The 11,801-nt window shown below is 37.8% G+C and overlaps 1 protein-coding gene across 1 annotated transcript; it reads right to left on the bottom strand.

Annotated features, from left to right (window-relative positions):
- Positions 1–6,977: 6,977 nt before the first annotated feature.
- Positions 6,978–9,200, bottom strand: LOC133744538 (uncharacterized). Its single transcript, XM_062172632.1, has 2 exons — positions 8,928–9,200; positions 6,978–8,864 (listed from the first exon to the last, which is right to left on the bottom strand). The coding sequence occupies exons 1-2, from the start codon at positions 9,198–9,200 to the stop codon at positions 6,978–6,980; spliced, it is 2,160 nt and encodes a 719-aa protein (XP_062028616.1).
- Positions 9,201–11,801: the final 2,601 nt, after the last annotated feature.

Genomic DNA, 11,801 nt, shown 5'->3' with positions numbered 1-11,801 from the left:
CTTACTGATTATGCATGATTTGAGGGGGAGATTTTATATTGCATGCGTGTATCTAGGAACCATAACTTGTCATAAATTCTCTCCCTTTTGGAGATGCTATCTCCAACTGGCGTGTCCCTTGGATTTCTCTAACCCTATTGATCCGATATATAACGTCTATTCTATCTCTCTCTCGGATTTCACTCTGTTTGTCTAAGTGTGCAGGATTTTCCAAATCTTCTTCTCTCATCATGGTTCGCACTCAAAACACCTCACGCATTGGTGGACACCGGCGTCTTCCTCCTCTTGAGGAAGGCCGGCAGGCCTTTGCTAGAGTCGGCGTCCTCCATCCTGGCATGCATCGCGAAAGGAGCCGTAGCCTCCTCGTCGTCAACCTCTTCCGACTCCAACTGGCGAGTCTTCTGATGCATCTCATCCTCCTGTTTCTCTGGCCAGTCTTCGTGATTCCATCCTGGTGGCTGACTGGCGGATTGCTTGCCTCACTAACGACATGGACGATATGCACTCACTCCTGGTCCGCACTCATCACGCTCTGACCAACCTCACCAGGGAAGTCCGGAACATGCAGTGCCACCCTCCTGGGTTTGGCGCTCCTGGTCTGTCCACTGCAGTCAAGGAGGCAGAAGCACAGGAAGACAGCACTGCTTCCATGGACAGCGAGGAGTTTCAGGATACGGTGACCAAGCTAATGGAGGAGTTTGATGTGCCTTCCCATTCAAAGGGGGAGAAGTAAAACAAACTTTTTATTATTATTATTATTTTCTTTTTGCATTTTTAACTTTTGTTGGACAAAAATTTTATTTCTGTTGTAAGTGCATAAGCACAAACTATTTGGATGCTTATTTTATTTGTTAGGTATTTGTTTTGGTCACTTGGATTTGGAAAAGGATGGAAACTGATTCCTTAATCCAAGTGACACCTATTGATCTACTTTTTGGTGACTATGTTCTAAGTTGAGTTGTGATTATCTGTTGAAGTGTCTATGAAGTCTTATTTGCAGGATACAAGGTGAAAAGTTGTGTGTTGAATGAGAATGCCCAAAGGGGGAGATTGTAAGTAGGGTTAATTACAGTTTACCCCCCTGAGGTTTGGGGGTGTCATCATTTCACCCCCTCTACTTTTAATTTTAACTTTTTACCCCCTAAACTTTCCAATTTCAATCAGCCGTGTCCAATTTCTCCTATTCCGTCCAAATTGGACGTTAAGTCTGACCCTTGAGGGCTAAAATGGTCATTTCAACATAAAAAAATAATAAAAAACAAATTTTTTTTTTTTTTTCTATTTTTTAGTTTTTTTTTTTTTTTTTTTTTTTTTGGGTCTTCAACCTATACACCACAAGTTATAATAGGTTTATAAAAACAAAAAAAATACTCTAGGTGGGTGAAAGACACTCGCTGTTCTACGATATTTGTGATATATCTCCGATAAAGTGAAGAATTTTAGGATATATCCCCAATGGGTAAAGCTATGGTATGTTAACATTTCTCATACATCAACTATTTTTACCACTTTAAGGACTCATGTTACCACTTTGAGGACTAATATTACTATTTTGAGGACTCATATGGTAAACTAAGAAAATTTACCACTTTAAGGACTCATGTTACCACTTTGAGGACTAATATTACTATTTTGAGGACTCATGTGGTAACTAAGAAAATTTACCACTTTAAGGACTCATGTTACCACTTTGAGGACTAATATTACTATTTTGAGGACTCAAATTACCACTTTTAAGGCAATTGTATGCATGTCATACGTTAACATTTTGTAGAATTTTCCATCCCGAATAAAGTGAAGAAATATTTGTAAAAAAATAATTTTACACTTTATCTGTAAATAAATATCTGTATATCCCCAATAAAGTGAAGAAATATATGTGTAAAATCATTTTTGGTCTACACATTTGTGATATATCTCCAATAAATTGAAGAATTTTAGGATATATCCCCAATAAAGTGAAGAAATATTTGTACATCCCCAATAAAGTGAAGAAATGTCTGTGTAAAATAATTTTTTACAGATATTTATTTACAGATAAAGTGTAAAATTATTTTTTACAGATATTTCTTCACTTTATTAGGGATATATCCTAAATTCTTCACTTTATCGGAGATATATCACAAATATCGTAGACCAGCGAGCGGCTTTCAATCACCTAGAGTATTTTTTTTGTTTTTATAAACCTATTATAACTTGTGGTGTATAGGTTGAAGACCAAAAAAAAAATACTCTTTAAAAAAAAACGGAGAAATAGAAAAAAAAAAAAAAAACAGAAAAAAATAATAATAATTTTTTTAATTTTAATTTTATTTTTTATGTTGAAATGACCATTTTAGCCCTCAAGGGTCAGACTTAACGTCCAATTTGGACGGAATAGGAGAAATTGGACACGGCTGATTGAAATTGGAAAGTTTAGGGGGTAAAAAGTCAAAATTAAAAGTAGAGGGGGTGAAATGATGACACCCCCAAACCTCAAGGGGGTAAAGTAATTAACCCTTGTAAGTATGTTAGGCTATTCTCATTCAACACACACATTCCCAAAGCCACTAGGAAACAAAAGGCCACTAGGAGATCAGAAGTCGCAAAGGATTAGGAGAATATTTCTCCTGCCTTTCCGGTGACTCAAGACTATCGGATCATCAAGAGGAAATCAAGGGAATCATGCTCACTGATCTTACGATGAAGGTGTCTTTAATTCATATCATTTTGCATGATTCTAAATTGATATGCATAGCTTTTAATTGATCTGAAAATCTCATCTGATTGACAATACTTTCAAAATGCATATCCGATAGAGATATTGATTACTGTAAGAAAAGATTTGATTGCATATTCAAAACAGTTTTAAAACCTTTCAATGTCTATCTTATTTGGTGATTAAGAAGAGATTTGATTAAGGGGGAGACTTGCTCCTCTATATAAGGTTTTCAAACTGACATGTGAAGGCAGAGTTTTGACGATTAGGCATTTTTGATTGTTTCATGTGTTGCATAGCCTTCACAAACTGATTTCTGGAAAAACTCTCCTTCATATTTACTTTTCCTGTTCACTGCATTCTTTCTCACATATCATACTTGAGATTGGTGAGTCCTTGATACAAGGAGAAAGGGAAAGATTGATTCGTTGAAGCTTACCAAACATTGAGAGATTTGAGATTGCAGTATAGGCTTTCAAATTGTATACAACTTAGCTGTGTTGCTAGTAACGTTGTTGTGTTGAATACTACGACTTGTGATCTGTAACAATTTGATTTAATAGTGGATTTGTTCCTCGTGTTGGCTACGTTAAAAGCCATGCAGTGAAGTTTCCTCAGTGGTGAGGTTTAGACTGCGTTAGCAATTGTTGAGGTCTTCTTAATTGTGTTGTTTATTTACAAAGCCTTGTTTGTTTTTTCAAATACATAGATTTACTGTTCCATCTGGTGTTTTCAAAACTCATATTTTGGAAAGCAAATTGTACTTTTTCTTCCGCGTTAAATGAACTCCCCTTTTGTTTTGAAAAAAAAAAAAAAAATGTGATGTTAGCTAGTAATCAAGAGCCTCCAACAGGTATATACAATATTATATATATTGTTATATTTTGAGAACTAAATATATTTATGTGTATTTTATTAGTTAAGAATTATGTTAAATGAATGCTAAGAAGAGTGAATGCAGGATTAGGAGCTTTCCAAGAAAAAAGGTGCGGGGAAAGACAAGAAAAAAGGTGCGGGGAAAGACAAGAAGAGTGAATGCAGGATTAGGAGCTTTCCCAATTGAATGCTAAAATGACTGTCACTCTGACTGAACAAAATGACAGGCCTACAGGCCCATATGCTGAAATGTTAGCAAATGAAATTGGTTTCACAGTTCGAAACCATTCCCCACTGAATGTGGAAAAATGGAAGAAGATTCTAAACTGAAGTGGATAAATTGATTAAAAGAATAACAGTGAGTGATGGTTTGTTTTTCTGAAATGTACATTTATATCGATTGCTTTAATTAAATATTTTATTTGACATGAAATTATTTATATGCAGAACAAGTTTGACATTGACATGTCTCTCTCTTAGGTCAAGAGATATGTAATTACAACATGTCAGACTGTATTTTGAAATTTTCGTTATAAGTTGAAAAAACATTTTGAGAAATTTTCAACAATCAAGGAAGCAATTGAAAACAAACACGATGATGTCGAGACTCAGGAAGAATGAGAGTTTCTCTTTCCTCGTTTTTCTAGTGAAAAGTTTCAGGTACAATATTGTGTTTTTTTTTTTAGGATTAAATACTGTTTACTCCCTATACTTATAGGGTTTCATCGTTTCAGTCCCTGACCTTCGAATTTCACCTAAAAAGTCCCTGAACTCTCAATTTCCTCCCAATTGGTCCTGACGCAGTCGGATTGATAACTAGGTTTACCAGCAATAAACCTAAGCAAAAGATTCTGGAGTCCACCAGAGATAAAAGAGAAAATCTCTATTATATTGATTAAAAGTTGAAAATCTCTATTACTAACAACGAAACCCTAAGGCCCATGGATAAAAACGAAAACAATCCAAAAATAACTAAGAAAACCAAAAACGGGTAAAATAGAAAAATGCTGTTTTGAGGCCCTAAACGATCCCGAAAGCCCGAAAAATGCTACAGCTCATGGCAAAGCAATGAGTCTTGTTTCTGGCGCGATTCCCTTTTCGGAAATGTAAGGTGCATCCCAATCAGACACCGAACTGCCATTTCCTGTCTACTAGTCACTTTTCGTTTTCCTCCTTTAGCACGGTCTAACTGTTGTTCAAATTGAGCCGCCATCCTCTCTGCATCAGTCTCCTCCACCTCCGAAGAACTCGACCCCGAGTTCTCATCTGGATAAAGAACCTCATCTTCACGAAACTCATGCAGGTCAGCCACATTAAAAGTGTTAGAGATACCCATAGAATCAGGTAAAACGACAACATAAGCATTGTCGTTAATCTTCCGCAGCACCTTAAAAGGACCATATTTTCTGGGCTTCAGCTTGTTATAGGTACCAACAGGAAATCTCTCCTTCCTCAGAAATACCATCACGTCATCACCTTCTTCGAACAATTTCACTCTGCGATGTTTATCAGCTGCAGCTTTATTCTTAGCATTAGTTGCTTCCAGCTTGGCCTTAACTTCATCCCGAACAGCTTGTACATCTCTAGCCATACTATCAGTAGCAACACTAACTCCAGGAACTTTAGGAAGCTTCACCAGATCAACCACATGTTGAGGAACAGTAGTATAAACTAAGGAGAATGGTGACTTCCCTGTGGCGCTATGCACAGCACTGTTATAAGCAAACTCCACTTGGGGCAAAGCATAATCCCACTGTTTGGGTCGATCTCCACAAACGCTCCGGACCATGTTACCTAAAGTTCTGTTAGTAACCTCTGTCTGACCATCCGTTTGAGGATGGGCTGTGCTACTACGGTTCAAAGATGTGCCAAACATCCTCCACAAAGTAATCCAGAAATGGCTAAGGAACTTGGTGTCTCTGTCAGATGTAATGGACTTGGGTACTCCATGCAAACGAACCACTTCCCTGAAGAACAGTTTAGCTATATTAGAAGCATTAGCAGTCTTCTTACATGCGATGAAATGCACCATCTTAGAGAACCTGTCAACTACCACAAACACTGAATCCACTCCCCTTTGGGTACGGGGTAAGCCCAACACAAAATCCATAGCAAGGTCCTGCCAAATGTCATCAGGAACAGGTAAAGGTAGATAAAGACCTGTATTTTGGGACTGACCCTTAGATACCTGGTAGGTGTAGCACTTTCTCACAATAGTTCCTGCATCCTTCTTCAACTGTGGCCAGAAATACCGCTCCTCAAGACTAGCAATAGTCTTGTCTCTGCCCAAGTGCCCACTCAATCCTCCTCCATGCAGATCTCTGATCAGTTTTTCCCTCAATGAAAAACTAGGGATACAAAGTCTGTTGCCCTTGAATAAATATCCTTCATTCTCATAAAAATCTGCGACTGCATTGTTATTGCTGCACTTGGCCCAAATTTCTTTGAAATCAACATCTTCCTCATACAACTCCTTCAAGAGATCAAACCCCACAATCTCCTGAGCTAAAGTGACCAGTAAGGACGCCCTCCTACTCAAAGCATCTGCGACCCGGTTAAGAGTACCAGATTTATGTTGAATCACAAAAGGAAATTTCTACAGAAAACTCACCCACCTTGCATGCATTTTATTCACATTTTTCTGGCTATTGAGGTACTTCAAGGCTTGGTGATCGGTGAACAGTACGAATTCCCTCTGAATCAGGTAGTGCTCCCATTGCCTCAATGACCGGAACACTGCATAAAATTCTTGGTCATAAGTACTCCACTTCTGACGAGCTTCACTCAGCTTTTCACTAAAGAATGCTACTGGTTTCTTCTCTTGTGACAGCACAGCACCTACTCCCACGCCACTAGCATCACATTCAACCTCGAATATCTTGTCAAAATTAGGAAGAGCAAGAACTGGTGCAGTACAAAGTTTCTCCTTGATTAAAGCAAAACTTTTCTCTTGTTCCTCTCCCCATTGGAATTTACCTTTCTTCAAACATTCAGTAATAGGGGCAGTAATGGTACTGAAATTCTTCACAAATCTTCTGTAGAAAGTAGCTAAACCATGAAAACTCCGCACTTCAGAAACTGATTTTGGAGCTGGCCATTCTCTTATTGCTCGTACCTTTTCTTCGTCAACTTGAATGCCTTCTTCTCCAACCACAAATCCCAGAAATAATAACTTGCTGGTGCAGAATGTACATTTTTTCAAGTTGATGTACAGTTTATTCTCCTGTAAAGCTTCCAAAACCTGCTTCAAATGCAGCAGATGTTCTTCTTTGGTCCTGCTATAGATCAGTATATCATCAAAATACACTACTACAAAGGAACCTGTAAAAGGGCGAAGAACCTGGTTCATAAGCCTCATAAAAGTGCTGGGTGCATTAGACAACCCGAATGGCATAACCATCCACTAGTACAAGCCATCCTTGCTCTTAAAAGTTGTCTTCCATTCATCCCCTGGCTTGATTCGAATCTGGTGATATCCACTTCGAAGGTCTATCTTGGTAAACACTTTGGAACCTTCTAGCTCATCAAGCATGTCTTCCAAACGAGGAATAGGAAACCTGTACTTCACAGTTATCTTGTTAATGGCCCTGCTATCAACACACATCCGCCATTGATTGCCCTTCTTAGGAACAAGGAGGACTGGAACTGCACAAGGACTCATACTCTCTCGAATGAACCCTTTTTTCAACAAGTCTTCAATCTGCTCTCTCAAAATCTCATTCTCCTTGGGACTCATTCGGTAATGTGGCAGATTGGGCAAGCTAGCTCCAGGCACCAAATCAATCTGATGTTGAATGTCTCTCATAGGTGGCAGCTCGTTGGGTAACTCATCCGAGATCAACTCTTCAAAATCTCCCAACATGTCCTGTACTTCTTTGGGAATCACCACTTCTTCCTTTTCTGCAGACAACAACCCCTTTATCACCACTGGACAGAAAACCTCAGATTCTTTAAAGGCCCTCTCCATCTCAAGTTCACTGCTAGATAAGGTCAGGAAACTCTCCCCTTTCTTCACATCAGATTTCTCAAATTGACACACAGGAGCCATAGCAATTTTATGGTTATTCCACATAAACAACATCACATTGTCCCTGCCTTTATAAGTAATATCCACATCATATTGCCAAGGTCGGCCAAACAAAATATGACAAGCATCCATATCAATAATGTCGCACAAAACTTCATCTTTATAATGCTTACCAATGGATACCGGCACTTTGCAAGATTCAACAACTCGAACTTGTGGACCTTTCTTGACCCACCCGAGGGAATAAGGTGCCTCATGAGGCTGCGCCGGTAACTGCAAATACTCCACCAGTTTCTTGGCTACAAAATTTTCGCAGCTCCCATTATCCACAATTAAATTACACACTTTGTTATTAATGGAACAAAGTGACCTGAAAATATTGCGCCGCTGCCCCTCTTCTTTAGGACATAGTAGAACCCGCTGCAACACAATGTTAACCTTCTCAGGGGATTCCTCCTCCGCAAACTCAGCTCCATCATAATCGCCATCCCTCCTAACTTCTTCTTCATCCTCATCATAATCATCTATAAGGGCAGTTTGTCTCCTCTCAGGACACACATTAGATCTATGCCCAGGCTTGTTGCATCGATAACAGACATTTCCTGTAGGTCTAGCATAAGGATTATTGATCCTCTGATTCGGGACTCTATTTTGAACACCACTAGAATTGTTAGAACTGCCCGCGCCTTTAAAAGGAGGATTAGAAGCTTTAAAGGCGTTTTCTGCTCTCTGCAGCGTAGTTGTACCCTTGGCAGTTGAAGCATTAACCAAATCTGCACTCCTTTGGTAGTTATACCTCTCGAAAGAAGAAGCTCGTGAAGGTTTCTCCAACAACTCTGCTTTCAATGCTAGGTTTGTCACTTCGGCCATAGTATGAACAGTTTGCAACCCAATTCTCTCCTGAATGGAAGGCTTCAACCCACTGATATAGCGAGCCACCTTCTGGCCTTCAGTTTCTCCCAATTCATTACGCTCTGAATAGCGTAAGAATTCAGCCGTATAATCAGCCACCGTCCTAGTTCCTTGGACACATTCAATATACAGCCTATATAGAATCTGCTCATAATCATCTGGCAAGAACCTCTCCATCATCAACTGCTTCATTCTTCGCCATGTTCTAACACCCTGCTTCCTCAGTTTCTTTCGAGTGTTCTGCAACTTATCCCACCATACTGCAGCAGTACTCTTCAATCTCCAGGCAACATGCTTAACTTGCTTGTGTTCAGGCACTTCCATAATCTCAAAGAATCTGTCCACCTGAAGCTGCCAATCCAAATAATCTTCTACACCCAAATTGCCCGAAAAGAAAGGAATTTCGGCCTTGACTTTGTAATCCTGGTCAGCTTGTCCATGTTGCTCTTGTTGTAAAATTTCTTCTTCAGGCTCAGATTTTGATGTATTGTCAACAACTTCACCACGTGGAGCCCTAACTCGCTGGCCTCCTTCCCCATCTCTACGCCGATTATTGTTGTTGTTGTTGTTGTTGTTCCTCTCACCCAACAATCCACGAATTTCTCCAATCTGATTATTCATGGAATTGATGGCAACGGTAAACGCTGCTGTAAGAGCTTCAATATCAGATTTCGTAACTTCACCCATTGCTACTAAGGCAAATAAAAGAGACAGGGAAGACCTGCTCTGATACCACCTGACGCAGTCGGATTGATAACTAGGTTTACCAGCAATAAACCTAAGCAAAAGATTCTGGAGTCCACCAGAGATAAAAGAGAAAATCTCTATTATATTGATTAAAAGTTGAAAGATGCGTTCTGCAGCCGCTTGCGGCTGCATAAATAAGAGAAAAGTATCCTAGGGCGACTAACAACGAAACCCTAAGGCCCATGGATAAAAACGAAAACAATCCAAAAATAACTAAGAAAACCAAAAACGGGTAAAATAGAAAAATGCCGTTTTGAGGCCATAAACGATCCCGAAAGCCCGAAAAATGCTATAGCTCATGGCAAAGCAATGAGTCTTGTTTCTGGCGCGATTTCCTTTTCGGAAAGGTAAGGTGCGTCCCAATCAGACACCGAACTGCCATTTCCTGTCTACTAGTCACTTTTCGTTTTCCTCCTTTAGCACAGTCTAACTGTTGTTCAAATTGAGCCGCCATCCTCTCTGCATCAGGTCCCTGCCATCAAAATTTTCTGTTAAAGTTGCCGAAAATGTCTATTATGCCCTCACTTACTTAGTTTGTTTAAATTTATTTTCTCTCTCTCTCTTTTATTTCTTTTTTTCATTTCACCTCTTGACGGTCTGTGGATTAGAACCATCTTGATGAGGAGATGAACAGAATGAGGCGAGAGAGCCAGAAGAAGAAGAAGAGGTCAAAAGAAAAAAAAATAAAATAATAAAAAAAGATAGGAAGAGAAATATATATATTCTTTTTAAGTAAATGAGGGTATAATAGACTTTTTAAGGGAAGATAACGGAGTTTTTTACGGATGCTTGATGGCAGGGACCAATTGTGGGAGGAACTTGGGAGTTCAGGGACTTTTTATGTGAAATTCGAAGGTCAGGGACTGAAACGATGAAACCATATAAGTATAGGGAGTAAGCAGTATTTAATCCTTTTTTTTTATACTATTTTTCAGCATAATTCACTTTTTTGTTATATTAGTTTTCTTTTTCATTCAGATCCAAACTAACTATTAGATATGTCATAATAATATTCAAATTTGTTCAGAGAAGAATGTTATTAATAGGTCAAAGTTGACACATCACCACAAAACTAGGTCAAAGTCATTTATGTCTCACTAAGAGTAAATTATAAGATATTTATAAGTTTTGTTAATAAATTTATAGCTTAAATATATACATTTAGATGTTAAAGTATGTGTTTGAATGCAATAGGTAGCATAGACTGGAGATATGCAAGGTGTAATTGATCGCTTTGAAACATAGTACAAAATCACTAAAAAAGTTAAGGACTTGGGAGCAAAAGCAAAGTGGGTAAGTAACTTGTTAACGATGCATACATAAGGACAAAAGCTCTATAATGTATATATGTTGACCATGATATAGGTAAAACTAATATAAATTTTCTAAATAGGATTAAATTGATTAGGTTGTAATTGAGAAGTTGCATATCATATCTAACTATATATATTTTTTATTTATAGGATGAAATTATTAAGATGCGAATTGAGACAATTCAACCTGATGGAACTCGAACAATGACGGATGATGAAATTTGTGCAAAGGTCTTCAGAGTCAAATCAAGCTACATCAAAAGTTGTGGTTTTGGCCCTAGACCTCCACCATCAAGGGTCTCTCATATTTGTCAATAAATGAAATGTTTGAAAAGGACAAAGAGTTGCAAGAACAGCTTCAAAAGACCCAACACGTTGTTGGGACTCAACAACAAAAGATTGAAGCACAAACTGAGGTGATCCAAAGAATGGAGGAGTAAGCCAAAAAGTTTGAGTAATTCATGGCTATAACTTTTCCAGGCAACATCCATCAAGTTAGTATCTTTGTTAGAGAACTTAAACATGGAAAAATGGTTTTTAGATCATCTTGATTTTGTTATTGGTTTTAGACTATTTTTCTTACTCTTTATGGTAGAAAACACTTTGATTGATAATTTGATTTTATTATTATTATATTTATTATTGGTTTCACTATTTCAATTACTTTTCAATATTTTGATGTAATATGGCAGAGACCAATCGGTGACAAAATCATCTGAATTGTCAACATTTTCCTCGTAATAAGCAATCAATTTTAATAAAAAAGAATTTCCTCGCTATAGGCTATAGAATGTACAATGACAAAAGTAAATTTCATCGCTATACATTAAACAACTTATGATGACAAAAGTAAATTTCCTCGTTATAGATTATAATATGTACGATGATGAAAGCAAATGTCATTGTTATAGGCTATACAAATTACGACGACAAAAGTAAAATTCTCCGTTATAGACTATAATATGTACAATGATGAAAATATATTTCATCGCTATAGGTTATATAACTTACAACGACAAAAAGTAAATTTCCTCGCTATAGAATATAGTATCTACTAGGATGAAAGTAAATTTTCTCGCTATAGACTTACAACCTACGACGACAATAGTAAATTTCCTAGCTATAGCGAATACAACCTACAACGACAAAAGTAAATTTTCTCACTATAAATTATATAACCTATATCGACAAATGTAAAGTTCCTCGTCATTACTTTTGGCGAGAAATA

Source organism: Rosa rugosa, chromosome 4, assembly GCF_958449725.1.
Source record: "Rosa rugosa chromosome 4, drRosRugo1.1, whole genome shotgun sequence".
Classification (NCBI taxonomy): domain Eukaryota; kingdom Viridiplantae; phylum Streptophyta; class Magnoliopsida; order Rosales; family Rosaceae; genus Rosa; species Rosa rugosa.
Note: the sequence above shows the minus strand (reverse complement) of the source record. Positions and strands in the feature narration are given on the sequence as shown.

Bases quoted from the DNA above. Each gene is read 5' to 3' on its own strand.
- LOC133744538 (XM_062172632.1), bottom strand. From the start codon at position 9,200: ATGGGTGAAGTTACGAAATCTGATATTGAAGCTCTTACAGCAGCGTTT. The intron at 8,865-8,927 runs GTCAAGGCCGAA...TTGGATTGGCAG, and splicing joins AAGCTGACCAGGATTACAAA to CTTCAGGTGGACAGATTCTT.